The 26,466-nt window shown below is 56.6% G+C and overlaps 4 protein-coding genes across 5 annotated transcripts; all 4 read left to right on the forward strand.

Moving 5' to 3' along the window:
- The first annotated feature begins 391 nt into the window (after positions 1 to 391).
- LOC308055618 (feather keratin Cos2-2-like) lies at positions 392 to 6,068 on the forward strand. 2 transcript variants are annotated; one of them, XM_080369804.1, is made up of 2 exons: positions 392 to 1,636; positions 5,341 to 6,068. In XM_080369804.1, the coding sequence occupies exons 1-2, from the start codon at positions 1,469 to 1,471 to the stop codon at positions 5,665 to 5,667; spliced, it is 495 nt and encodes a 164-aa protein (XP_080225930.1). In that variant the 5' UTR covers positions 392 to 1,468; the 3' UTR covers positions 5,668 to 6,068. The 2 variants fall into 2 exon arrangements, with proteins under 2 accessions (XP_080225930.1, XP_080225929.1); XM_080369803.1 differs by lacking the exon at positions 5,341 to 6,068 and adding an exon at positions 2,004 to 2,580.
- An 8,211-nt stretch (positions 6,069 to 14,279) lies between these two features.
- Positions 14,280 to 15,363, forward strand: LOC308055622 (feather keratin Cos1-1/Cos1-3/Cos2-1-like). Its single transcript, XM_080369818.1, has one exon. It carries the CDS (start codon positions 14,852 to 14,854, stop codon positions 15,233 to 15,235), a length of 384 nt encoding a protein of 127 aa, XP_080225944.1. The 5' UTR covers positions 14,280 to 14,851; the 3' UTR covers positions 15,236 to 15,363.
- Positions 15,364 to 17,728: 2,365 nt separating this feature from the next.
- Positions 17,729 to 20,413, forward strand: LOC308055620 (feather keratin Cos1-2-like). Its single transcript, XM_080369816.1, has 2 exons — positions 17,729 to 19,318; positions 19,686 to 20,413. Exons 1-2 carry the CDS (start codon positions 19,151 to 19,153, stop codon positions 20,010 to 20,012), a joined length of 495 nt encoding a protein of 164 aa, XP_080225942.1. The 5' UTR covers positions 17,729 to 19,150; the 3' UTR covers positions 20,013 to 20,413.
- A 2,631-nt stretch (positions 20,414 to 23,044) lies between these two features.
- LOC308055625 (feather keratin Cos1-1/Cos1-3/Cos2-1) lies at positions 23,045 to 23,770 on the forward strand. The gene has a single exon (XM_080369821.1). The coding sequence runs from the start codon at positions 23,064 to 23,066 to the stop codon at positions 23,367 to 23,369; it is 306 nt and encodes a 101-aa protein (XP_080225947.1). The 5' UTR covers positions 23,045 to 23,063; the 3' UTR covers positions 23,370 to 23,770.
- The last annotated feature ends 2,696 nt before the right edge of the window (positions 23,771 to 26,466 follow it).

A 26,466-nucleotide genomic window follows, 5' to 3' on the forward strand; every position in this document is an offset into this window, starting at 1 on the left:
TCCCCGCTCCTCTGGCCTTCTGAAAAATTTCCCTAGGTTTATCAGCTGGAGGGTTTTGGGGCCTTTCTCCACATTCAATGAGCCCTCAATGCTGTGAGCACCATACCTGTCACACAGCATGGAGGGGTCTGACAGGCTTGTGATAACCTAATACAGGCAGGCCAGTTGGAGAAGGGCCACAGTGCTTGACCAACCCCATCCTGATGTCCATCCAGTAGTCCCCTCATGGCCCTTTTCTGCAGGGCTGCTCTCCAGAAACTCATCTCCTAATTCATACTTGTATCTGGTGTTACTCCATCCTAGGTGCATGGATCTGGCACTTAGTCGTGTTAAATTCCATGCCATTAAGGACTGCCCAACGAGCCAATGTTATCTGGCCGCGTGGCACCCGGCACGCAGAGAAGCACCAGGGACTACTCCGCAGACAGTGCAAAGAACCTCCCTGAATCCACCCGAGAGCTGGAGTTATTTTTACACTGCCGGACTGTGTATCCAGCTATCCATCACCTCATTCCTTCTGCTCATTCCTCGTCTCACTCTCTATACTCTCAAAAATGCTGATCGATGTATCTGTACAATCTTATATTGCAGGCTCACGTCCATCCTGATACTCAAACCTGGCAGCTCATGCTGCTTTCCCCAGTATCTCACAAGGGTGTGAGTCCGTCACTTTTTTCTGTGTCACCCAACGGCCTGTAGTGACAGTCTCATTCAGAAGGAGGAGACATCAACTTTCTTGCTTCCGTTCTGCTTGTGCATCTTACCAAAAATTTTCTGCGCAATTCAACATCACCCGCCCATGCCTGGTACTTCAGCATTTCATCCCTTCTAGCATTGAAGCGGCTTCACTGTGTGGCTCCAAGGACTTAGTCCATTCCTACTTACGTACAACTCGTTTTCATAGAATGATAGACTCGTAGCATGTTTGGGTTCAAAGGGACCATGGAAGATCACCTTCTCCAAGCCCTCTGCCTTGGGCAGGGACATTCTTCATTGGACAAGTGGCTCAAAGCTCCATCCAACCTGACTTTGTTTTATTCAGTAATTCTGGAAGATAAGGCCTATACGATCTCTTTTCCTTTCTTCCTCTAAACATCTACGTAAGAACAATACATCAAGAGGAACTTGCAGACATTACAAAAATACCAGTGCTCCTTTTATGCCCATTGGTTTGTACACGAAAACAATGTCAGGTCTCAGCAGACCAAGTTTGCAGGGCTAGGAGCAGCTGGAGCTGTTCCTGTCTGAAGGATCACAAAAACACCCAAAAGAGAGAGCCCAGGCTGACATCACCTGCCTGCACTGGACCCCTCTGGCACTTAGTCCGTGTCTTCTGCCCACAGTGAGGCAGCCTTGCCCCGGAAACCACGGGCCCTCTCATCGCAGCTCTCAAAAGAGACGTCCGTGACGGCACGGGCATGACATAAACCAGGAAACGCAAGGGCAGCGTAGAGGGAAAGAGCAACACATGCCATGTCATTACCGGGGATGTTTCCGTTCATTAGCAGCATGCCGGAAAATTGCTGCTTATGCAGCGGCTGCCTTGGCCCTGAGGCAGCGTGGGGCCAGTATAAAAGCCAGCCCAACCGATGGCTCTCTCAGCCGCTTCTGTCACCTCCTTCTCCTTGGGAACCAGGTGAGCTGGAAGCCCCTTTTCTCCTCCACCTCCTCCTCCAGGACAGGGTCTAGCCTTCGAGGGCAGCTCAGCTGGTACCTGCTCCTTGGTCTTATGTTAGTGCTCCGAGACGGGGGTGGCGGGAGAGGTCAGAGGAGAGACAGTCTGTCACGGAGACAGGCTGAGGCTGGGCTGAGCTGGCCCTTTGCTCCAGGCTAGTGATGAGCATCCCTGGGCCTGGCTGCTATGCGCAGGACCCCGCTGAGCTCGGGCAAAGAAGCCCTTGTTTCCCGCTGTGCAGCCCCCTGCCTTGGCTTCCTTTTGGTGGGGTTGCAGGCTGCTCCTGAGGTGTCCCTGTGCCATGCTTCCTCCCTGCCCTCTCTCCCAGGTGCACCTCCAGCCCCAAGCCATGTCCTGCTGCAACCCGTGCCAGTCCTGCCAGCCCTGCGGCCCGACCCCGCTGGCCAGCAGCTGCAACGAGCCCTGTTGCAGGCAGTGCCAGGACTCTGTCGTCGTCATCCAGCCCTCCGCCGTGGTGGTGACCCTGCCCGGCCCCATCCTCAGCTCCTTCCCGCAGAACACCGCCGTGGGCTCCTCCACCTCCGCTGCCGTTGGCAGCATCCTCAGCTGTGAGGGAGTGCCCATCAACTCCGGGGGCTTTGACCTCTCCTGCATCACCAGCCGCTACTGCGGCAGCAGATGTCGCCCCTGCTAAAGCCACTGGTGACGGCCCGGACAAGGATCCGCTGGAACCCAGAAGATGATGCCATGCTGAATGACGGAGACTGTGGCCATTGCTTTGAGAGGGGCTGAGCATGCCTCACGCCTCCTGCAACGGGTGTCAGCCCTGAGGAAGGGGCCAGCCTGGGCTCTCTTGAAACGTGACCGATGCCTCTCGTTCCCTTCCTCCACTCTCTCCTTTTCCTCCCTTGCCTTTGTTTTTGTCCACGCCCCTGGGCCATGAGGCCCACCAAGTGGCCATGAGGCCACCAGTGGGGCACTGGCTCCTGGCTGTACGCGCGACCCTTTCCCTGTGGCCTCCCCTCAGAGGCATCTTGTTTCCCTCTTTGGACTCATTAAACTCTGCAGCATCCCAGCCCCTGGCTCTGTGTGGTCCTTTCCTCTCTGGATGTTCTCTAAAACCTGCGCAGGGAGGAAGGAGATGCGCCGGGAGGGAACAAATGGGGGAGCAAGTGGCTCCTTTCTCATTCCTAGACCAATGGGAGGGCAGCACACACAGCCCCATGGCCTCCTTTGGTCGCTGTCCCTCGGAGCTGAGGACAACATCTCTGGCCACTGCACAGCCCGTGCCCATCAGCCCTTCCCGTGCTGTGTGTCTGCCCAGAAATAGTGCCCTTGGCCTCCAAACATGCCCTGCGGATGGTGGTGCCAACTTGCCCTGTCTTCATGGGACGAGCCCGGTGCTGCAGGAGGCCCTGGGAGGTCAGCAGCCCCACGGGCACTCAGGGCAGTTCCTCCTGCTCTGCATGGAGCTGTGCTGGGGGAGAAGGCTCAGACAGAAGGTGGCGACGAGGACGGAAGGAGGGAATAGCGGGAGAAATCACCCTGGCTAGAGCCCACAGCCGCCTCCTCCTCACCTCCCCACCCATCTCCAGGACGAAGGGGCAGGGTGTGCATCCGAGGGCAAGGGTAGCTACGGCAAGTCCCCTCTCATTCCGTCACGTCCGTACAGCGGGTCCCTGCAGAGGCCAATGGGCATCATTGCCCACTGTCCTCTGAGGGGAACGTCTGTGGCAGAAGGAGTCTGCTCCTGATGGCACAGAGAGAAAGCAGGAGAAAAGCACATAAATGACAAACACTCACGGCACTTGCACGAACCATAAGTGGGGCAATCCTGAAAAGACCTTGGCTGGCTTCCAGACCCACCAGGCTGCTCTCTCCCTCTCCCTGCGCAACGCGACAGAGGGGGAAAGAAGGTGAAAAAGGCTGTGGGTCGAGGCAAAGCCAGCGGCATCACTTACCCGTTACTTTCACTGGAAAAACAGACTTGACTGGGGGAACATTCCTCAAACATATTGCCAATGAAAAATAGAGCAGCAGGGAGAGAAACAGCAGAAAAGCCCTTAAGATACCTCCACCCCGTCCCCACGTCACCTCCACAGCCGCAGCTTCCCTCCTTCATTCACGGCTCTTCTATTTCCCCCACCGCGCAGCAGCGCAGGGGGCTGCGGCTGCGGGCGCTGCGGTCAGCACACACAAGTTTCCTTCTGCGCAAAGAGGGACTTTACCTGACCTGCTCATGAAGAAGCAGCCGGGTTTTGGCACCTTCCCCTGAACGCCTTGTCTCTGCCTCCCCAGACACAGGTGCTTGGCCTTCAGACTCCGTGTTCTGTGCGTGACCTGGAACTCATGGTGCTTGAACACCAAAGGAGCTGGACTCAGAGCTGCGCGACTGCCCCTGCGGCACCCCATCTCACAGCCGAGCAACATGCGGAGCCCCGTCCCTTCCCTTCCACACCCATTTGGCACCAGGTCTGAGGCCGTGCCTCAGTGAGCACCAGGCCGAAGTGCACCTGGCCCTGGCCTGGACACGAGGAGCCTGCGTCCCGCCCCAGCCCCCAGCAAGACGGCACCATAAGGGGACCGATTCAGGGACAGGGGCCCGCAGAGGTGGGCAGGCTTTCCTGGCCCTGTACTTAAAGCAAGAGGTGGGTGTGCGGGGGCAGAGGCTGCGTTTCAGCTCCCTGGGCACCTCTCTGCCCGGCCAAAGGCACCGCCTCTCAGCTGTAATGGGCTCTGGCTGGCACGGGCGATCTGCTGCTCTGCAGTGCCCAGGGACACCCCCGGGAAGGCCAAGGTCTTCACCCTGACCCACACAAGTACAGGCTGACACACGTGTGCTCATTCACGCCTGCACGGAGCCAGGCAAACCTCTGCACGCTTACAGAAAGACAGGAGATGGCAATGAGCGACCATCAGAGAGAGATGGGGGGAGCAAGAGGAAAGGATGTGCCGTGCCCTCTCCCATGGCAGTCCTGGGGCCAACGCAGATGAGAAGCATGGGAGCGGTGCCCCTTTCCCGACAACTGTGCCGCAAGCAAGCCCACGGGAATGAGCCAGGCGCACATCACCTCTCCGCATGGGATGCCACCAGCACTTGAGCTGCGTCTTCCTCCTGCGCCGGCACGTTCCTGTCCCGGAAATCCTTGGCCTTCTCATGCCGGCACTTAGAGCAGCCTTCATGTGGGAAAGCACGTGCCGTAAGCAAGGAAATGAAAAGGCAGCGGTGCAGGAAACCAGGACACAGCCCATACCATTAGGTGGGATGGTCTGCATTTGCCAGGAACTTGTCAGAAAATTATTACTTCCACAGAGGGTGCCTCTGGGCCCGAGGCAGTGCAGGACTGCTATAAAAGGCGGCCCGACTCTCTGCGCTCTCATGCGCTTCTCTTGCCCCCTTCTCCTTGGGAATCAGGTGCGTGTGAAGTCTCTTGTCCTCCTCCTTCCAGACCAGGTCTTTCCTCCGTGGAGGGCTCAGCTCGTGTGGGCTGTGCTAGCCCCGGGCTGGGAGCTGCTTCTCACGGGAGAGGGAAGGGGGGAGAAGGTCTTCTGCAGAGAGAGCCTGGGACGTAGCTGAGGTGGCTCCTGGGCTTTCAGCTGGGCAGCGTGTGCTGGGCCAGGAGATGCGGTGGCCCCGCTGTGGTTGGGTGCAGTGCTGCTTCTCATGTTTCCCCGTTTCTGGCTTCCCCTGCCCTCTCTCCCAGGTGCACCTCCAGCCCCAAGCCATGTCCTGCTGCAACCCGTGCCAGCCCTGCCAGCCCTGCGGCCCGACCCCGCTGGCCAGCAGCTGCAACGAGCCCTGTGTCAGGCAGTGCCAGAGCTCCAACATCGTCATCCAGCCCTCCGCCGTGGTGGTGACCCTGCCCGGCCCCATCCTCAGCTCCTTCCCGCAGAACACCGCCGTGGGCTCCTCCACCTCCGCTGCCGTTGGCAGCATCCTCAGCTGTGAGGGAGTGCCCATCAACTCCAGGGGCTTTGACCTCTCCTGCATCACCAGCCGCTACTGCGGCAGCAGATGTCGCCCCTGCTAAAGCCACTGGTGACAGCCCGGACAAGGATCCGCTGGAACCCAGAAGATGATGCCATGCTGAACGACGGAGACTGTGGCCATTGCTTTGAGAGGGGCTGAGCATGCCTCACGCCTCCTGCAACGGGTGTCAGCCCTGAGGAAGGGGCCAGCCTGGGCTCTCTTGAAACGTGACCGATGCCTCTCGTTCCCTTCCTCCACTCTCTCCTTTTCCTCCCTTGCCTTTGTTTTTGTCCACTCCCCTGGGCCACGAGGCCCACCAAAGGCAGCCCAGGGGGGACCTGCCTGTCCCTCTCCCTCTGTGGGGCACTGGCTCTTGGCTGTCCGCGCGACCCTTTCCCTGTGGCCTCCCCTCAGAGGCATCTTGTTTCCCTCTTTGGACTCATTAAACTCTGCAGCATCCCAGCCCCTGGCTCTGTGTGGTCCTTTCCTCTCTGGATGTTCTCTAAAACCTGCGCAGGGAGGAAGGAGATGCGCCGGGAGGGAACAAATGGGGGAGCAAGTGGCTCCTTTCTCATTCCTAGACCAATGGGAGGGCAGCACACACAGCCCCATGGCCTCCTTTGGTCGCTGTCCCTCGGAGCTGAGGACAACATCTCTGGCCACTGCACAGCCCGTGCCCATCAGCCCTTCCCGTGCTGTGTGTCTGCCCAGAAATAGTGCCCTTGGCCTCCAAACATGCCCTGCGGATGGTGGTGCCAACTTGCCCTGTCTTCATGGGACGAGCCCGGTGCTGCAGGAGGCCCTGGGAGGTCAGCAGCCCCACGGGCACTCAGGGCAGTTCCTCCTGCTCTGCATGGAGCTGTGCTGGGGGAGAAGGCTCAGACAGAAGGTGGCGACGAGGACGGAAGGAGGGAATAGCGGGAGAAATCACCCTGGCTAGAGCCCACAGCCGCCTCCTCCTCACCTCCCCACCCATCTCCAGGACGAAGGGGCAGGGTGTGCATCCGAGGGCAAGGGTAGCTACGGCAAGTCCCCTCTCATTCCGTCACGTCCGTACAGCGGGTCCCTGCAGAGGCCAATGGGCATCATTGCCCACTGTCCTCTGAGTGGAACGTCTGTGGCAGAAGGAGTCTGCTCCTGATGGCACAGAGAGAAAGCAGGAGAAAAGCACATAAATGACAAACACTCACGGCACTTGCACGAACCATAAGTGGGGCAATCCTGAAAAGACCTTGGCTGGCTTCCAGACCCACCAGGCTGCTCTCTCCCTCTCCCTGCGCAACGCGACAGAGGGGGAAAGAAGGTGAAAAAGGCTGTGGGTCGAGGCAAAGCCAGCGGCATCACTTACCCGTTACTTTCACTGGAAAAACAGACTTGACTGGGGGAACATTCCTCAAACATATTGCCAATGAAAATAGAGCAGGAGGGAGAGAAACAGCAGAAAAGCCCTTAAGATACCTCCACCCCGTCCCCACGTCTTCTCCACAGCCTCAGCTTCCCTCCTTCATTCACGGCTCTTCTATTTCCCCCACCGCGCAGCAGCGCAGGGGGCTGCGGCTGCGGGCGCTGCGGTCAGCACACACAAGTTTCCTTCTGCGCAAAGAGGGACTTTACCTGACCTGCTCATGAAGAAGCAGCCGGGTTTTGGCACCTTCCCCTGAACGCCTTGTCTCTGCCTCCCCAGACACAGGTGCTTGGCCTTCAGACTCCGTGTTCTGTGCGTGACCTGGAACTCATGGTGCTTGAACACCAAAGGAGCTGGACTCAGAGCTGCGCGACTGCCCCTGCGGCACCCCATCTCACAGCCGAGCAACATGCGGAGCCCCGTCCCTTCCCTTCCACACCCATTTGGCACCAGGTCTGAGGCCGTGCCTCAGTGAGCACCAGGCCGAAGTGCACCTGGCCCTGGCCTGGACACGAGGAGCCTGCGTCCCGCCCCAGCCCCCAGCAAGACGGCACCATAAGGGGACCGATTCAGGGACAGGGGCCCGCAGAGGCGGGCAGGCTTTCCTGGCCCTGTACTTAAAGCAAGAGGTGGGGGTGCGGGGGCAGAGGCTGCGTTTCAGCTCCCTGGGCACCTCTCTGCCCGGCCAAAGGCACCGCCTCTCAGCTGTAATGGGCTCTGGCTGGCACGGGCGATCTGCTGCTCTGCAGTGCCCAGGGACACCCCCGGGAAGGCCAAGGTCTTCACCCTGACCCACACAAGTACAGGCTGACACACGTGTGCTCATTCACGCCTGCACGGAGCCAGGCAAACCTCTGCACGCTTACAGAAAGACAGGAGATGGCAATGAGCGACCATCAGAGAGAGATGGGGGGAGCAAGAGGAAAGGATGTGCCGTGCCCTCTCCCATGGCAGTCCTGGGGCCAACGCAGATGAGAAGCATGGGAGCGGTGCCCCTTTCCCGACAACTGTGCCGCAAGCAAGCCCACGGGAATGAGCCAGGCGCACATCACCTCTCCGCATGGGATGCCACCAGCACTTGAGCTGCGTCTTCCTCCTGCGCCGGCACGTTCCTGTCCCGGAAATCCTTGGCCTTCTCATGCCGGCACTTAGAGCAGCCTTCATGTGGGAAAGCACGTGCCGTAAGCAAGGAAATGAAAAGGCAGCGGTGCAGGAAACCAGGACACAGCCCATACCATTAGGTGGGATGGTCTGCATTTGCCAGGAACTTGTCAGAAAATTATTACTTCCACAGAGGGTGCCTCTGGGCCCGAGGCAGTGCAGGACTGCTATAAAAGGCGGCCCGACTCTCTGCGCTCTCATGCGCTTCTCTTGCCCCCTTCTCCTTGGGAATCAGGTGCGTGTGAAGTCTCTTGTCCTCCTCCTTCCAGACCAGGTCTTTCCTCCGTGGAGGGCTCAGCTCGTGTGGGCTGTGCTAGCCCCGGGCTGGGAGCTGCTTCTCACGGGAGAGGGAAGGGGGGAGAAGGTCTTCTGCAGAGAGAGCCTGGGACGTAGCTGAGGTGGCTCCTGGGCTTTCAGCTGGGCAGCGTGTGCTGGGCCAGGAGATGCGGTGGCCCCGCTGTGGTTGGGTGCAGTGCTGCTTCTCATGTTTCCCCGTTTCTGGCTTCCCCTGCCCTCTCTCCCAGGTGCACCTCCAGCCCCAAGCCATGTCCTGCTGCAACCCGTGCCAGCCCTGCCAGCCCTGCGGCCCGACCCCGCTGGCCAGCAGCTGCAACGAGCCCTGTTGCAGGCAGTGCCAGGACTCTGTCGTCGTCATCCAGCCCTCCGCCGTGGTGGTGACCCTGCCCGGCCCCATCCTCAGCTCCTTCCCGCAGAACACCGCCGTGGGCTCCTCCACCTCCGCTGCCGTTGGCAGCATCCTCAGCTGTGAGGGAGTGCCCATCAACTCCGGGGGCTTTGACCTCTCCTGCATCACCAGCCGCTACTGCGGCAGCAGATGTCGCCCCTGCTAAAGGTGCTGGCAACGGCCTTGGATAAGGACTCCCAGGAACCCAGAAACACGACGCTGGACAAAGGATCAAACTTTGTGCCATTGTTTTAAGAGCAGCTGATCATCTCAGGCTTGTCCTGCAAGGGCAGCCTGAAATGTGCCACCCTGGGCTCTCTGAAAACATGGCCAACGTCTACCTTTCCTCTCTTCCACTTGGACTTTTTCTCTCTCTTCTTTCTTGTCTTGTGCTGCCCTCAAAGCCTGCTGTGAGGACCCCAGGAAGCAGCCTGGAGCGACCTGCCAGCTTGTCTCCCTTTGCCATGCTGGCCAACGGATACGCTGTGGGAACTCTGCTGCAGGAAAAGGCAAACAGATTCTTGGCTGCTTCTGCTCCTCCCTGCACTGGTGGTCTCCACTTGGACAGATCTCCTTTCCCTCTTTAGACTCATTAAAAGTTTTCTGCAACTGTGTCTGTGTCCTTTTGGTTGTCTTTCATCTGCACATTGACTGCTGAGGGAGGGACTTTGCTTTGAAGGGGAAACAGGTGGGGGCACAGGGGGACCCTTCACTCCTAGAGGCATTGGATGGTGGAACAGAATGCAACGAGTCCTCTTTCAGGCACTGCCTCTTGAAGCTGACAAAGAGGAGCCTAGTTAATCTTCAGCCAGCAGCTATCACTCCTTCCTTGCTGTGGCTCTTCTCAGAAATATCCCCTTGGATCTGGTGAATAAGAGAACTCCTAGCAACTGCTGTCCTCCAGAGAAGAACTGTGGGCATGTGGGAGGCCCTGGGGATGTCAGTAAAGCCTTGGGGAAGAGTGCTTCTCTTGTTTTGGAGGTAGCTCTGCTGGGCAAGGAGGCTCAGAAGAAGAAATTGCCAAAGGGTGGCAGGAACTGGGAATGGGTAAATAGCCTTGGGGATCGCCCACACTCCCTACTGCACCTGCTGCTTCCCTCCATCACCTGATCTAGGGGCCATGGTCAGCCTGCCTGCACATGGGCAGCAGGGACAACTTCCCCATGCAGCCCTGTCACCCTTCAGCACAGCGTCTGCCACAGCCCTTCTGTAGCCCATGTGTGTAGGGCTGAGGAGCTCACAAGTTAGCATAGCTACCAGCTGCAGCAGGCCTTGTGCTAGAGTCCCCTGTCCTGGTGAACCCATCTCCCCCTTGGGTGAAAACAGCCCCGTGACACTGACTGGTGACCAACCACACATGGGTGCTCTTTGGTGCCTTTTTTCCTCCTAGCAAGGAGCAGCTTTCTTCAGGCCCAGGAACTGTACAGTGCCACAAGTGGCCTCTGCTCCAGAAAGGTGCTGCGTGAGAGGAGATGCCCCCAGCTCTGCAGAGACATGGCAGTGGGATTTGACTCTGCACTCAGCAGGATCCCTGAGCTGTGCCCGAATATCAGAGTGCTGGCAGCCCAACCATGGGGCACATGCTGGAGCATGGGGTGGGGTGCCTTCCCCCAGGCACCAAGCTCCATCAGCATTCCCTGAGCTCCGGGGCTGGCGTGCCTTTGTACTTCATGCAGCATCGCAGCTCCCCATGCACAGGCCAAGTCTGTCACAGCACAAGCAAGCTGGCAAGCTGCAACAAGGCTTTACCGTGGGTTAGAGTCTACTGTCCGTGCTGTTTCTCCATCCTCCTGAGGCCAGACCACACTGCTCCTTCTCTCTGCGACATTTGGGTTCTTCCTTCTCCAGCACCACTGCCTCCTCCACCCACACTCCTCAGGGCTATTTAACCATTTTGTGGGTATGAGCTACAGCTGCACATTGTCCATGTCAACCAACCCACTGCCTCTGCAGCAAGGCCACAGCTGCACATAATGTTAATCAACCCACTGCCTTCATTCCTCTACACAAGTCCTTCCCACATCGGCAGGCTTGGGGACCCTGCAGTGCGGGGGCTTGCCCTTACACAGACCCCACAGACTGCCAGCACCACAGGAGCAGGGTGGAGGACAGGATCGTTCCTCTGTGCTGGGGGCTGATCAACTGGAACACAGCTTTGCAGAAAACTACCTGGGTTATCCTGCTGGACACCAAGTTGATCATGAGCCAGAAATGGACCCTTTCCTAAAAGAAGACTAACAATGACCTGGACTACGTTAAGAGGACTGTTACCAGCAGGTGATCCTTTCCCTCAGCACCAATGAGAGAACACCTATGGTACTGTTTCCAGTTCTGGGCTCCTTAGTACAATGGAGATATGGATGCAGTAGAAAGAGTCAATGAAGGGTCATAAAGATAGTTTAAGGGACTGGAGCATCTCTGCTATGAGGCAAGGCTGAGAGAACTGTAACTGGTTACCCTAGAGAACAGAAAGCTCAGGAGAGATCTTCATAATGTGTGGTGGATTGACCTTGGCTGGCTGCCAGGTGCCCACTAAGGTTCTCTATCACTCCTCCTCCTCAGCTGGGTAGGGGCACAAGATACAATGGAAAGCCCATGGGTTGAGATAAGGACAGGGAAATCACTTAGCAGTTACCATTGCTGGCAACGCAGAGTCAACTTGGAGCGTCACAGCACAGGCAGGCTAGCAGGCTGCCACAAGGCTTTACCGTGGGTCAGATTCTACTGTCCGTGATGTTTCTCCTGCCTCCAGACGCCAGGCCACACTGCTCCTCCTCCGTTCAACCCAGCTGTCACAGCACTACCCAAACTAGCCGGCTGCACATTATCCATACCAGCCAACCCCACCACCCCTGAAGCCAGCCCACAGCTGTATAGTATCACTGTTAATTAACCTGCCTTCATTCCTCTAGAATTCCTCTACATTCAAGAATTTATTTCCAATCAAAATTAGAGCAGGATAATGAAAGATACAAACAAATCTAAATCCACATTACCCACAACCCTCCCTTCTTCCAGGGCTCAATTTCATTCTTGACTTCTCTACCTCCTCCCCTCGAGGGGTGCAGGGTGACAGGCAATGAGGAGGTGCAGTCACATGTTGTCTCTGCTGGTCCTTCCCTCTCATGCTTTTCCCCAGCCCCAGCATGGGGTCCCACCCACAGGAGACAGTCCTTCACAAACTTCTCTAATGTCAATCCCTCCCACAGGCTGCAGTTTTTCATGAACTTGTTGCAGTGTGGCTCCCTTCCGTGGGGTGCAGTCCTCCAGGAACAGACTTCTCCAGCACGGGTGCCCTGTGGGACCACATTCCTGCCAGGAACCTGTTCCAGCTCTCAGTGGGCTCACAGCTTCCTTCAAGGTACATCTACCTGCTCTGGTAGGAGGTCCTCTGTGGGCTCCAGGGTGGATATCTACTTCACTGTGGACCTCCATAGGCTACAGCAGGACAACCTGCATCACCATGGTCTCTACCACAGGCTGCAGGGAAATCTGCTCCAGCACCTGGAGCTCTGATGCCACCTCCCCCTCCTTCACTGACCTTGGTGTCTGCATAATTGTTTCCTCTCACCTGTTCTCACTTCTCTCCCAGCTGATGTTGCACAACAATTTATTACCTCTTCTTAAATATGTTATCAGAGAAATGCTAGCAGCATCACTGATTGGCTCAGCTTTGGCCACAGATGGGTCTTTCTTGGAGCTAGCTGGAACTGGGTCCATCCAACACAGGAATGGCTTCTAGCATCTTCTCACAGAAGCCACCTCTGGAATCCCCTCCACTGCCAAAACCTTGTCATGTAAACACAATACACTGTATAAATAAGTAACTGAAGGCAAGGTGCAAAGACGACTTCTCAGTGGTGCCCCATGACAGTGCCATGGGTGATGGGCACAGGCTGAAACACAGGTCGCTGTCTGAAACAACTGGAAACGCTTTTTTCCTGTGATGGTGACTGAACACTGGAACAGGTTGTCCAGAGAGGTTGTGGAGTTTCCCTCCTTGAAGAGATTCAAGAGCCATCAAGACATAATTCTGGGCAACCTGCTCTAGGTGACCCTGCTTCAGAAGTGTGGTTGGGCAAGGTCACTTCTAGTGCTCCCTTCCAACCTCAACCATTCTGTGATGCTCCAGAAGACTTTTTACAAATTCCCTACAGTTGCTATGCCTTTCCAGGAGAGCAGAAAAGGGTGCTTTCAGTACATGCTCATAAAAGAGGCTTTTAAATTTTCAGTCATTACTGTTTTGTCATAGACTACCTCCTGCATGTTCCAAAGGGGCCTTGGTATCTATTGCACACTTCTGCTTGTTCCCGGTGATACAGCACTGGTCTATCAGAACCTTTTTAAGGTTGTCACTGTCTAGATTTGCACTGTAATACAACACAAGATCCCTCAGTGCCTCAAAATTGATCTTTCCTCTGTTGCACTTAAAGTGATGCATTTAACCTTGAAATTACCCTTTTCTTTAGACTGCAAGAAGCAGTAAGATTTAGGGCCCAATGACACAAACTCCATGATATGCTTATCTGGCAGACACTTGCCCATTAACTCACTGGGCAAGGGGGTCCCAGCACCCCAGATGACTCACAGATATCACAGAGGCTGTGACAAGATAAAGGGAATGGTTTTGCAGGGCACCTGAGAGATTGTAAAGCTCTAGGTGTGCATACCCTGTTGTGAAGCAAGCTACAGAAATGTTAGTATTGTACACTCCAGGGTCACGTACCCTTGGTGTGGTTCCACGAGACCGTGGCTGTATCTTCATCAATAAAAGCACCAAAAAAAGACTTTCTCCATAAGCTGGGGGAAAGAGGTAACCATGAGACTCGTCTGGTTGTTTTACAATGTTAACGTCAAGGAGGTTGGGTCTCTGTCCAAATATTCCCCACAAAGAATTTAAAACCAGCCTTATCATTTGGATTTTCTTACTATGCTCAGGTCGCAAAAAAGATATCATCTTTCTGCCTGTAAAGTTTCAAGTTTAAACAAGTTTCATTTAGAGAAGTAATGCCTGATAGAAAGTAATAACTCTATCTTTCTACATATTGTCTAGCTCCAAACCTCTGGATCAGCCAGCCCCACCACCTGACGCACTCTGTGGAAGCCATGACGCACACCTCTGTGGTATTTGAGGGTGGGGGCTAAGAGGGGCTCTCAAGTACTCCCTCAGGGCTTGGGGGAGCATCAGGCAGCCCACACAGGGAAGCTGTCCTTATCCTGTTGGGAGGGAGGCAAAAAGAAAGGCGCAGCATGTCCTCAGGCGGGGAAGCCCTTGGGTCACCCGCCAAGGATTATAGGGCTGGGAGCAGCTGGGCCCCTTGCTGTCAACGCAGCCCGAGGCAACCCCACCAGCGTGCCCCAGGCCAGCAACACTTGGGTGCACTGCACCCACCTGACACGAGCCGAGTCTTCTACGGATGCAAACACATTCCTGCCCTGGACACCTGGGACCTCCCAGTCCCCGCACCCAGAGGAAGCCTCTGGGAGGGAATGGGTATGGCATTAGCCAGGAAATGAGAAGGCAGCATCCAGGACAACAGCCACCCAGCCCATGTTGTTAGCTGGGATGTTTTCCGTTCACCTCATGAGCAGCTTTGAAAATTGCCACTTCCGCAGAAGCCACCTGTGGGCCTGGGGCAGGTCAGGGCCAGTATAAAAGCCAGCGCAGCTCCTCGCTCTCTCATCCACTTCTCTCTCCTCGTTCTCCTTGGGAACCAGGTGAGTCTGAAGCGCTTTCGCCATGTCCTTCTGTGGCCGTGCAGATGCGCGATCCTCCACCTGATGCTGGGTTGTGGCGCTGCTTGTCATGGGAGGGGGAGAAGGGCAAAGGCCTAGCACTTGGCTGAGGGAGCTGTTACTTGAAGAGACAGGCAGCAGCTCGGCTGGGCATGGTGGTACTTTGCCGAACTGTGTCTGCATGAGGCCATGAAACTCCTCTGCTCAGTTTCTACCCCGCAGCTCGGCAGCTGTCTTTGAAGAACTCACAGTGGGGTGATGGACGCGTGGCAGACCGCTCCTCACCTGTCCCTGTGCTCTGCTTCCTCCCTCCAGGTGCACCTCCAGCCCCAAGCCATGTCCTGCTGCAACCCGTGCCAGCCCTGCCGGCCCTGCGGCCCGACCCCGCTGGCCAGCAGCTGCAACGAGCCCTGTGTCAGGCAGTGCCAGAACTCCACCGTCGTCATTGAGCCTTCTCCAGTGGTGGTGACCCTGCCCGGCCCCATCCTCAGCTCCTTCCCGCAGAACACCGTTGTGGGCTCCTCCACCTCCGCTGCCGTTGGCAGCATCCTCAGCTCTGAGGGAGTGCCCATCAACTCCGGGGGCTTTGACCTCTCCTGCATCACCAGCCGCTACTGCGGCAGCAGATGTCGCCCCTGCTAAAGCCACTGGTGACAACCCGGACAAGGACCCCCAGGAATGCAGACCTAGACTGAGGGCAGAGCTCCTGGCCCTTGACTTCAGAGATGCTGAGCATGAGCTGGGGTCTCTGAAACATGGCCAAAGTCTGCTTTCCCTGCTTGACTCTCTCCCATCTCCTGTCTTCTGTGCTTCTGGGCTGTAAGTCTCCCAGAGACAACTGGGGGGATCTGCTAAGCCCTCTCCATCTGTGGGGCAGGCAGATGGCTGCTCTGTGGGATCTCCGCCATGGGTGACGGGCACAAACTTCTGGCAGCTGCCGGTGATCTCCCACCACCAGCAGCCTCCTCTACAAGGGAACTCATTTCCTGCTTCAGAGTCATTAAAGCTTTCTGCATCGCAGCCTCTGCCTCAGCGTAATCCTTTCTGGGTGTCATTGTCTCGAGCTGCTGAGGAAGAAAAGCATTTCCTTGGGTGGTGGAGGAGAAGGTGGGGACACAAGCAGATCATTCGCCATTCCCAGAGGAAGGGGAGGGTGGGACAGGACAACGAGTCCCTTGATGCTCAGTCACTGTTTCTTGGAGCTGAGGAAGACACAGTCAGCTCCTTCTAAGGCAGTGGGGAACAAGCCCTGCTTTCTGGCATCAGGTCTTTGACATTGTGTCCCACAACATCCTTTTCTCTAAATTGGGTCCTTATTCTCCTTAAGTACCTCCAGCTCAGTGACCAGGTATTTGTTTTGATTTTCAGGAAATTAAATTTTATAAGATTCCCCAAATTGACACTGCTTTACCTGTGGCATGTTTTTGTGGTTCAACCCCAGCCTTTAAGTAAGTACCACACAGCTGCTCACTCACTCCCCCATCACCCAGAGAAATGGGGAGGAGAACTGAAAAGGAATGCAAAACTTGAGGGTTGAGATTAGAACAATAATTTAAATAAAAGAAAACCTATAATAATACTACTAACAGTTATAATGAAAAGGAGGGAGAAGGAGAGAGCAACAAAATCCAAAGGGAATGGAGGAAAGAAAAGAAGTGATGCACAATACAATTGCTTACCACCTGCTGACTGATACCCAGCCATTCCCCAAGCAGTGGTCCCAGGCCCTGGCTCACCCCTTCCAGTTTGTATACCAAGCATGACATGGTATGGTATGGAACAACCCTTTGGCCAGTTGGAGTCAGCTGTCCTGGCTGTGTCCCCTCCAGACCTTCTCACTAGCAGGGCCTGAGAAACTGACAAGTCCTTGACTTAGTATAAACATTAAGTAACAACAACTAAAACCATCAACGTGCTATCAACATTATTCTCACCCCAAATTCAAAACAGTACTGCACCAGCTGCCAAGAAGAATATTAACTCTTTCCCAGCCAAAACCAGGACACAGGTATTTGAAATCTTTTTTCCGACTCCTCTGAGTACTGAGAAGTTTTGGCCCCAGCTCTGACTTTGCAGCCACAGCCCCACACCACCAAACCTTATGTGTGTTTTACAGAGACAGAAGTATGGTTTAGCTTGAAAGCATAATTAAAACAAAGAACAAACTTTTTCTTGGTTAGGGAGAGGTGACAGATCAGCAAGGTAGAGAGCAGCATGTCAGAGAAAATGTGGGTAAACACTGAAATTTTAGTTACAGCAGTCAGGAAATAGCACAACACAAGTAAAATAGCAAACAGCAAAAAGCTTTACCATTGGGCAAACTCTATTGTCTGCACTGTTTCTTCATCCTCCAGAGACCAGACCACACTGCTCCTTCCCTCTGTCTCAACCCAATCTTTCTGCTTCATCCAGACACCCACTCTCTCCCACATGCCTCAGAGCTATTTAACCACTCTGCTATAGGATCACAGCTGTACATCATCAAAGCAATCAACCCACTGCCTTCGAATCAAGGCCACAGCTGCATATGATCAACATCAATCAACCCACTGCCTTTGCTCACCTACAGGTGAACTCCCATTCTGGAAGTCCAGTCATCCCTGACAGGATAGGATAGGATAAGGTAGGATTGCATAGGAAAGAATAGAACAGAATAGAATATTTTCAGCTGGAAGGGACCTGTAATGATTGTATAGTTCAACTACCTGATCACTTCAGGGCCAAAGAATAATTAAAGCATGTTATTAAGGGCGTTGTCCAAACGCCTCTTAAATACTGACAGGCACAGGGCGTCAACCACCTCTCTAGGAAGCCTCTTCAGTGTTTGACCACCAGCTCAGCAAAAAAATGCTTCTGAATGTCAAGTCTGAATGGCGTCTGATGTGACTTTGAACCATTCCCACATGTCATGTCACTGAGTACTGGGGAGAAAAGCTCAGCACCTCCACCCCTGCTTCTCCTCCTCAGGAAGCTGTAGAGAGCAGTGAAGTTCCCCCTCAGCCTCCTCTTCTCCAAGCTAGACAAACCCAAAGCCCTTAGCTGCTCCGCATAGGACATACCTTCCAGCCCTTTCACCAGCTTTGTTACCCTTCTCTGGATACATTCAAGTACCTTAACAGCCACCAGAAATTGTGGGGCCTAGAACCGCATACAGAACTCAAGATGAGGCCACACCAATGCTATAAAAAACAGAAAAATCACCTCTTTTGACCAGCAGGTTATACTGTGCTTAATGCACCCTAGTATAAGGTTTGCCCCCTTGCTGCCAGGGCATGATGCTAACTCCTATGGAACCTGTTGTCAGACACAACTCCAAGATCCTTTTCTGCAGGGCTGCTCTCCAGAAACTCATCTCCTAATTCATACTTGTATCTGGTGTTACTCCATCCTAGGTGCATGGATCTGGCACTTAGTCGTGTTAAATTCCATGCCATTAAGGACTGCCCAACGAGCCAATGTTATCTGGCAGCGTGGCACCCGGCACGCAGAGAAGCACCAGGGACTACTCCGCAGACAGTGCAAAGAACCTCCCTGAATCCACCCGAGAGCTGGAGTTATTTTTACACTGCCGGACTGTGTATCCAGCTATCCATCACCTCATTCCTTCTGCTCATTCCTCGTCTCACTCTCTATACTCTCAAAAATGCTGATCGATGTATCTGTACAATCTTATATTGCAGGCTCACGTCCATCCTGATACTCAAACCTGGCAGCTCATGCTGCTTTCCCCAGTATCTCACAAGGGTGTGAGTCCGTCACTTTTTTCTGTGTCACCCAACGGCCTGTAGTGACAGTCTCATTCAGAAGGAGGAGACATCAACTTTCTTGCTTCCGTTCTGCTTGTGCATCTTACCAAAAATTTTCTGCGCAATTCAACATCACCCGCCCATGCCTGGTACTTCAGCATTTCATCCCTTCTAGCATTGAAGCGGCTTCACTGTGTGGCTCCAAGGACTTAGTCCATTCCTACTTACGTACAACTCGTTTTCATAGAATGATAGACTCGTAGCATGTTTGGGTTCAAAGGGACCATGGAAGATCACCTTCTCCAAGCCCTCTGCCTTGGGCAGGGACATTCTTCATTGGACAAGTGGCTCAAAGCTCCATCCAACCTGACTTTGTTTTATTCAGTAATTCTGGAAGATAAGGCCTATACGATCTCTTTTCCTTTCTTCCTCTAAACATCTACGTAAGAACAATACATCAAGAGGAACTTGCAGACATTACAAAAATACCAGTGCTCCTTTTATGCCCATTGGTTTGTACACGAAAACAATGTCAGGTCTCAGCAGACCAAGTTTGCAGGGCTAGGAGCAGCTGGAGCTGTTCCTGTCTGAAGGATCACAAAAACACCCAAAAGAGAGAGCCCAGGCTGACATCACCTGCCTGCACTGGACCCCTCTGGCACTTAGTCCGTGTCTTCTGCCCACAGTGAGGCAGCCTTGCCCCGGAAACCACGGGCCCTCTCATCGCAGCTCTCAAAAGAGACGTCCGTGACGGCACGGGCATGACATAAACCAGGAAACGCAAGGGCAGCGTAGAGGGAAAGAGCAACACATGCCATGTCATTACCGGGGATGTTTCCGTTCATTAGCAGCATGCCGGAAAATTGCTGCTTATGCAGCGGCTGCCTTGGCCCTGAGGCAGCGTGGGGCCAGTATAAAAGCCAGCCCAACCGATGGCTCTCTCAGCCGCTTCTGTCACCTCCTTCTCCTTGGGAACCAGGTGAGCTGGAAGCCCCTTTTCTCCTCCACCTCCTCCTCCAGGACAGGGTCTAGCCTTCGAGGGCAGCTCAGCTGGTACCTGCTCCTTGGTCTTATGTTAGTGCTCCGAGACGGGGGTGGCGGGAGAGGTCAGAGGAGAGACAGTCTGTCACGGAGACAGGCTGAGGCTGGGCTGAGCTGGCCCTTTGCTCCAGGCTAGTGATGAGCATCCCTGGGCCTGGCTGCTATGCGCAGGACCCCGCTGAGCTCGGGCAAAGAAGCCCTTGTTTCCCGCTGTGCAGCCCCCTGCCTTGGCTTCCTTTTGGTGGGGTTGCAGGCTGCTCCTGAGGTGTCCCTGTGCCATGCTTCCTCCCTGCCCTCTCTCCCAGGTGCACCTCCAGCCCCAAGCCATGTCCTGCTGCAACCCGTGCCAGTCCTGCCAGCCCTGCGGCCCGACCCCGCTGGCCAGCAGCTGCAACGAGCCCTGTTGCAGGCAGTGCCAGGACTCTGTCGTCGTCATCCAGCCCTCCGCCGTGGTGGTGACCCTGCCCGGCCCCATCCTCAGCTCCTTCCCGCAGAACACCGCCGTGGGCTCCTCCACCTCCGCTGCCGTTGGCAGCATCCTCAGCTCTGAGGGAGTGCCCATCAACTCCGGGGGCTTTGACCTCTCCTGCATCACCAGCCGCTACTGCGGCAGCAGATGTCGCCCCTGCTAAAGCCACTGGTGACGGCCCGGACAAGGATCCGCTGGAACCCAGAAGATGATGCCATGCTGAACGACGGAGACTGTGGCCATTGCTTTGAGAGGGGCTGAGCATGCCTCACGCCTCCTGCAACGGGTGTCAGCCCTGAGGAAGGGGCCAGCCTGGGCTCTCTTGAAACGTGACCGATGCCTCTCGTTCCCTTCCTCCACTCTCTCCTTTTCCTCCCTTGCCTTTGTTTTTGTCCACTCCCCTGGGCCACGAGGCCCACCAAAGGCAGCCCAGGGGGGACCTGCCTGTCCCTCTCCCTCTGTGGGGCACTGGCTCTTGGCTGTCCGCGCGACCCTTTCCCTGTGGCCTCCCCTCAGAGGCATCTTGTTTCCCTCTTTGGACTCATTAAACTCTGCAGCATCCCAGCCCCTGGCTCTGTGTGGTCCTTTCCTCTCTGGATGTTCTCTAAAACCTGCGCAGGGAGGAAGGAGATGCGCCGGGAGGGAACAAATGGGGGAGCAAGTGGCTCCTTTCTCATTCCTAGACCAATGGGAGGGCAGCACACACAGCCCCATGGCCTCCTTTGGTCGCTGTCCCTCGGAGCTGAGGACAACATCTCTGGCCACTGCACAGCCCGTGCCCATCAGCCCTTCCCGTGCTGTGTGTCTGCCCAGAAATAGTGCCCTTGGCCTCCAAACATGCCCTGCGGATGGTGGTGCCAACTTGCCCTGTCTTCATGGGACGAGCCCGGTGCTGCAGGAGGCCCTGGGAGGTCAGCAGCCCCACGGGCACTCAGGGCAGTTCCTCCTGCTCTGCATGGAGCTGTGCTGGGGGAGAAGGCTCAGACAGAAGGTGGCGACGAGGACGGAAGGAGGGAATAGCGGGAGAAATCACCCTGGCTAGAGCCCACAGCCGCCTCCTCCTCACCTCCCCACCCATCTCCAGGACGAAGGGGCAGGGTGTGCATCCGAGGGCAAGGGTAGCTACGGCAAGTCCCCTCTCATTCCGTCACGTCCGTACAGCGGGTCCCTGCAGAGGCCAATGGGCATCATTGCCCACTGTCCTCTGAGGGGAACGTCTGTGGCAGAAGGAGTCTGCTCCTGATGGCACAGAGAGAAAGCAGGAGAAAAGCACATAAATGACAAACACTCACGGCACTTGCACGAACCATAAGTGGGGCAATCCTGAAAAGACCTTGGCTGGCTTCCAGACCCACCAGGCTGCTCTCTCCCTCTCCCTGCGCAACGCGACAGAGGGGGAAAGAAGGTGAAAAAGGCTGTGGGTCGAGGCAAAGCCAGCGGCATCACTTACCCGTTACTTTCACTGGAAAAACAGACTTGACTGGGGGAACATTCCTCAAACATATTGCCAATGAAAAATAGAGCAGGAGGGAGAGAAACAGCAGAAAAGCCCTTAAGATACCTCCACCCCATCCCCACGTCTTCTCCACAGCCTCAGCTTCCCTCCTTCATTCACGGCTCTTCTATTTCCCCCACCGCGCAGCAGCGCAGGGGGCTGCGGCTGCGGGCGCTGCGGTCAGCACACACAAGTTTCCTTCTGCGCAAAGAGGGACTTTACCTGACCTGCTCATGAAGAAGCAGCCGGGTTTTGGCACCTTCCCCTGAACGCCTTGTCTCTGCCTCCCCAGACACAGGTGCTTGGCCTTCAGACTCCGTGTTCTGTGCGTGACCTGGAACTCATGGTGCTTGAACACCAAAGGAGCTGGACTCAGAGCTGCGCGACTGCCCCTGCGGCACCCCATCTCACAGCCGAGCAACATGCGGAGCCCCGTCCCTTCCCTTCCACACCCATTTGGCACCAGGTCTGAGGCCGTGCCTCAGTGAGCACCAGGCCGAAGTGCACCTGGCCCTGGCCTGGACACGAGGAGCCTGCGTCCCGCCCCAGCCCCCAGCAAGACGGCACCATAAGGGGACCGATTCAGGGACAGGGGCCCGCAGAGGCGGGCAGGCTTTCCTGGCCCTGTACTTAAAGCAAGAGGTGGGGGTGCGGGGGCAGAGGCTGCGTTTCAGCTCCCTGGGCACCTCTCTGCCCGGCCAAAGGCACCGCCTCTCAGCTGTAATGGGCTCTGGCTGGCACGGGCGATCTGCTGCTCTGCAGTGCCCAGGGACACCCCCGGGAAGGCCAAGGTCTTCACCCTGACCCACACAAGTACAGGCTGACACACGTGTGCTCATTCACGCCTGCACGGAGCCAGGCAAACCTCTGCACGCTTACAGAAAGACAGGAGATGGCAATGAGCGACCATCAGAGAGAGATGGGGGGAGCAAGAGGAAAGGATGTGCCGTGCCCTCTCCCATGGCAGTCCTGGGGCCAACGCAGATGAGAAGCATGGGAGCGGTGCCCCTTTCCCGACAACTGTGCCGCAAGCAAGCCCACGGGAATGAGCCAGGCGCACATCACCTCTCCGCATGGGATGCCACCAGCACTTGAGCTGCGTCTTCCTCCTGCGCCGGCACGTTCCTGTCCCGGAAATCCTTGGCCTTCTCATGCCGGCACTTAGAGCAGCCTTCATGTGGGAAAGCACGTGCCGTAAGCAAGGAAATGAAAAGGCAGCGGTGCAGGAAACCAGGACACAGCCCATACCATTAGGTGGGATGGTCTGCATTTGCCAGGAACTTGTCAGAAAATTATTACTTCCACAGAGGGTGCCTCTGGGCCCGAGGCAGTGCAGGACTGCTATAAAAGGCGGCCCGACTCTCTGCGCTCTCATGCGCTTCTCTTGCCCCCTTCTCCTTGGGAATCAGGTGCGTGTGAAGTCTCTTGTCCTCCTCCTTCCAGACCAGGTCTTTCCTCCGTGGAGGGCTCAGCTCGTGTGGGCTGTGCTAGCCCCGGGCTGGGAGCTGCTTCTCACGGGAGAGGGAAGGGGGGAGAAGGTCTTCTGCAGAGAGAGCCTGGGACGTAGCTGAGGTGGCTCCTGGGCTTTCAGCTGGGCAGCGTGTGCTGGGCCAGGAGATGCGGTGGCCCCGCTGTGGTTGGGTGCAGTGCTGCTTCTCATGTTTCCCCGTTTCTGGCTTCCCCTGCCCTCTCTCCCAGGTGCACCTCCAGCCCCAAGCCATGTCCTGCTGCAACCCGTGCCAGCCCTGCCAGCCCTGCGGCCCGACCCCGCTGGCCAGCAGCTGCAACGAGCCCTGTGTCAGGCAGTGCCAGAACTCCACCGTCGTCATTGAGCCTTCTCCAGTGGTGGTGACCCTGCCCGGCCCCATCCTCAGCTCCTTCCCGCAGAACACCGCCGTGGGCTCCTCCACCTCCGCTGCCGTTGGCAGCATCCTCAGCTCTGAGGGAGTGCCCATCAACTCCGGGGGCTTTGACCTCTCCTGCATCACCAGCCGCTACTGCGGCAGCAGATGTCGCCCCTGCTAAAGCCACTGGTGACGGCCCGGACAAGGATCCGCTGGAACCCAGAAGATGATGCCATGCTGAACGACGGAGACTGTGGCCATTGCTTTGAGAGGGGCTGAGCATGCCTCACGCCTCCTGCAACGGGTGTCAGCCCTGAGGAAGGGGCCAGCCTGGGCTCTCTTGAAACGTGACCGATGCCTCTCGTTCCCTTCCTCCACTCTCTCCTTTTCCTCCCTTGCCTTTGTTTTTGTCCACTCCCCTGGGCCACGAGGCCCACCAAAGGCAGCCCAGGGGGGACCTGCCTGTCCCTCTCCCTCTGTGGGGCACTGGCTCTTGGCTGTCCGCGCGACCCTTTCCCTGTGGCCTCCCCTCAGAGGCATCTTGTTTCCCTCTTTGGACTCATTAAACTCTGCAGCATCCCAGCCCCTGGCTCTGTGTGGTCCTTTCCTCTCTGGATGTTCTCTAAAACCTGCGCAGGGAGGAAGGAGATGCGCCGGGAGGGAACAAATGGGGGAGCAAGTGGCTCCTTTCTCATTCCTAGACCAATGGGAGGGCAGCACACACAGCCCCATGGCCTCCTTTGGTCGCTGTCCCTCGGAGCTGAGGACAACATCTCTGGCCACTGCACAGCCCGTGCCCATCAGCCCTTCCCGTGCTGTGTGTCTGCCCAGAAATAGTGCCCTTGGCCTCCAAACATGCCCTGCGGATGGTGGTGCCAACTTGCCCTGTCTTCATGGGACGAGCCCGGTGCTGCAGGAGGCCCTGGGAGGTCAGCAGCCCCACGGGCACTCAGGGCAGTTCCTCCTGCTCTGCATGGAGCTGTGCTGGGGGAGAAGGCTCAGACAGAAGGTGGCGACGAGGACGGAAGGAGGGAATAGCGGGAGAAATCACCCTGGCTAGAGCCCACAGCCGCCTCCTCCTCACCTCCCCACCCATCTCCAGGACGAAGGGGCAGGGTGTGCATCCGAGGGCAAGGGTAGCTACGGCAAGTCCCCTCTCATTCCGTCACGTCCGTACAGCGGGTCCCTGCAGAGGCCAATGGGCATCATTGCCCACTGTCCTCTGAGGGGAAGGTCTGTGGCAGAAGGAGTCTGCTCCTGATGGCACAGAGAGAAAGCAGGAAAAAAGCACATAAATGACAAACACTCACGGCACTTGCACGAACCATAAGTGGGGCAATCCTGAAAAGACCTTGGCTGGCTTCCAGACCCACCAGGCTGCTCTCTCCCTCTCCCTGCGCAACGCGACAGAGGGGGAAAGAAGGTGAAAAAGGCTGTGGGTCGAGGCAAAGCCAGCGGCATCACTTACCCGTTACTTTCACTGGAAAAACAGACTTGACTGGGGGAACATTCCTCAAACATATTGCCAATGAAAAATAGAGCAGCAGGGAGAGAAACAGCAGAAAAGCCCTTAAGATACCTCCACCCCGTCCCCACGTCTTCTCCACAGCCTCAGCTTCCCTCCTTCATTCACGGCTCTTCTATTTCCCCCACCGCGCAGCAGCGCAGGGGGCTGCGGCTGCGGGCGCTGCGGTCAGCACACACAAGTTTCCTTCTGCGCAAAGAGGGACTTTACCTGACCTGCTCATGAAGAAGCAGCCGGGTTTTGGCACCTTCCCCTGAACGCCTTGTCTCTGCCTCCCCAGACACAGGTGCTTGGCCTTCAGACTCCGTGTTCTGTGCGTGACCTGGAACTCATGGTGCTTGAACACCAAAGGAGCTGGACTCAGAGCTGCGCGACTGCCCCTGCGGCACCCCATCTCACAGCCGAGCAACATGCGGAGCCCCGTCCCTTCCCTTCCACACCCATTTGGCACCAGGTCTGAGGCCGTGCCTCAGTGAGCACCAGGCCGAAGTGCACCTGGCCCTGGCCTGGACACGAGGAGCCTGCGTCCCGCCCCAGCCCCCAGCAAGACGGCACCATAAGGGGACCGATTCAGGGACAGGGGCCCGCAGAGGCGGGCAGGCTTTCCTGGCCCTGTACTTAAAGCAAGAGGTGGGGGTGCGGGGGCAGAGGCTGCGTTTCAGCTCCCTGGGCACCTCTCTGCCCGGCCAAAGGCACTGCCTCTCAGCTGTAATGGGCTCTGGCTGGCACGGGCGATCTGCTGCTCTGCAGTGCCCAGGGACACCCCCGGGAAGGCCAAGGTCTTCACCCTGACCCACACAAGTACAGGCTGACACACGTGTGCTCATTCACGCCTGCACGGAGCCAGGCAAACCTCTGCACGCTTACAGAAAGACAGGAGATGGCAATGAGCGACCATCAGAGAGAGATGGGGGGAGCAAGAGGAAAGGATGTGCCGTGCCCTCTCCCATGGCAGTCCTGGGGCCAACGCAGATGAGAAGCATGGGAGCGGTGCCCCTTTCCCGACAACTGTGCCGCAAGCAAGCCCACGGGAATGAGCCAGGCGCACATCACCTCTCCGCATGGGATGCCACCAGCACTTGAGCTGCGTCTTCCTCCTGCGCCGGCACGTTCCTGTCCCGGAAATCCTTGGCCTTCTCATGCCGGCACTTAGAGCAGCCTTCATGTGGGAAAGCACGTGCCGTAAGCAAGGAAATGAAAAGGCAGCGGTGCAGGAAACCAGGACACAGCCCATACCATTAGGTGGGATGGTCTGCATTTGCCAGGAACTTGTCAGAAAATTATTACTTCCACAGAGGGTGCCTCTGGGCCCGAGGCAGTGCAGGACTGCTATAAAAGGCGGCCCGACTCTCTGCGCTCTCATGCGCTTCTCTTGCCCCCTTCTCCTTGGGAATCAGGTGCGTGTGAAGTCTCTTGTCCTCCTCCTTCCAGACCAGGTCTTTCCTCCGTGGAGGGCTCAGCTCGTGTGGGCTGTGCTAGCCCCGGGCTGGGAGCTGCTTCTCACGGGAGAGGGAAGGGGGGAGAAGGTCTTCTGCAGAGAGAGCCTGGGACGTAGCTGAGGTGGCTCCTGGGCTTTCAGCTGGGCAGCGTGTGCTGGGCCAGGAGATGCGGTGGCCCCGCTGTGGTTGGGTGCAGTGCTGCTTCTCATGTTTCCCCGTTTCTGGCTTCCCCTGCCCTCTCTCCCAGGTGCACCTCCAGCCCCAAGCCATGTCCTGCTGCAACCCGTGCCAGCCCTGCCAGCCCTGCGGCCCGA

This window comes from Falco punctatus (genome assembly GCF_963210335.1).
Source record: "Falco punctatus genome assembly, chromosome: 19".
Lineage (NCBI taxonomy): Eukaryota > Metazoa > Chordata > Aves > Falconiformes > Falconidae > Falco > Falco punctatus.

What these genes read in the sequence shown, in the direction of transcription:
- LOC308055618 (XM_080369804.1), top strand. Translation starts at nt 1,469, where the DNA reads ATGCCATGTCATTACCGGGGATGTTTCCGTTCATTAGCAGCATGCCGG. An exon ending in TCCTTCTCCTTGGGAACCAG is followed by an intron (nt 1,637 to 5,340) that starts GTGAGCTGGAAG and finishes CCTCTCTCCCAG; the next exon opens with GTGCACCTCCAGCCCCAAGC.
- LOC308055622 (XM_080369818.1), top strand. Translation starts at nt 14,852, where the DNA reads ATGGACGCGTGGCAGACCGCTCCTCACCTGTCCCTGTGCTCTGCTTCC.
- LOC308055620 (XM_080369816.1), top strand. Translation starts at nt 19,151, where the DNA reads ATGCCATGTCATTACCGGGGATGTTTCCGTTCATTAGCAGCATGCCGG. An exon ending in TCCTTCTCCTTGGGAACCAG is followed by an intron (nt 19,319 to 19,685) that starts GTGAGCTGGAAG and finishes CCTCTCTCCCAG; the next exon opens with GTGCACCTCCAGCCCCAAGC.
- LOC308055625 (XM_080369821.1), top strand. Translation starts at nt 23,064, where the DNA reads ATGTCCTGCTGCAACCCGTGCCAGCCCTGCCAGCCCTGCGGCCCGACC.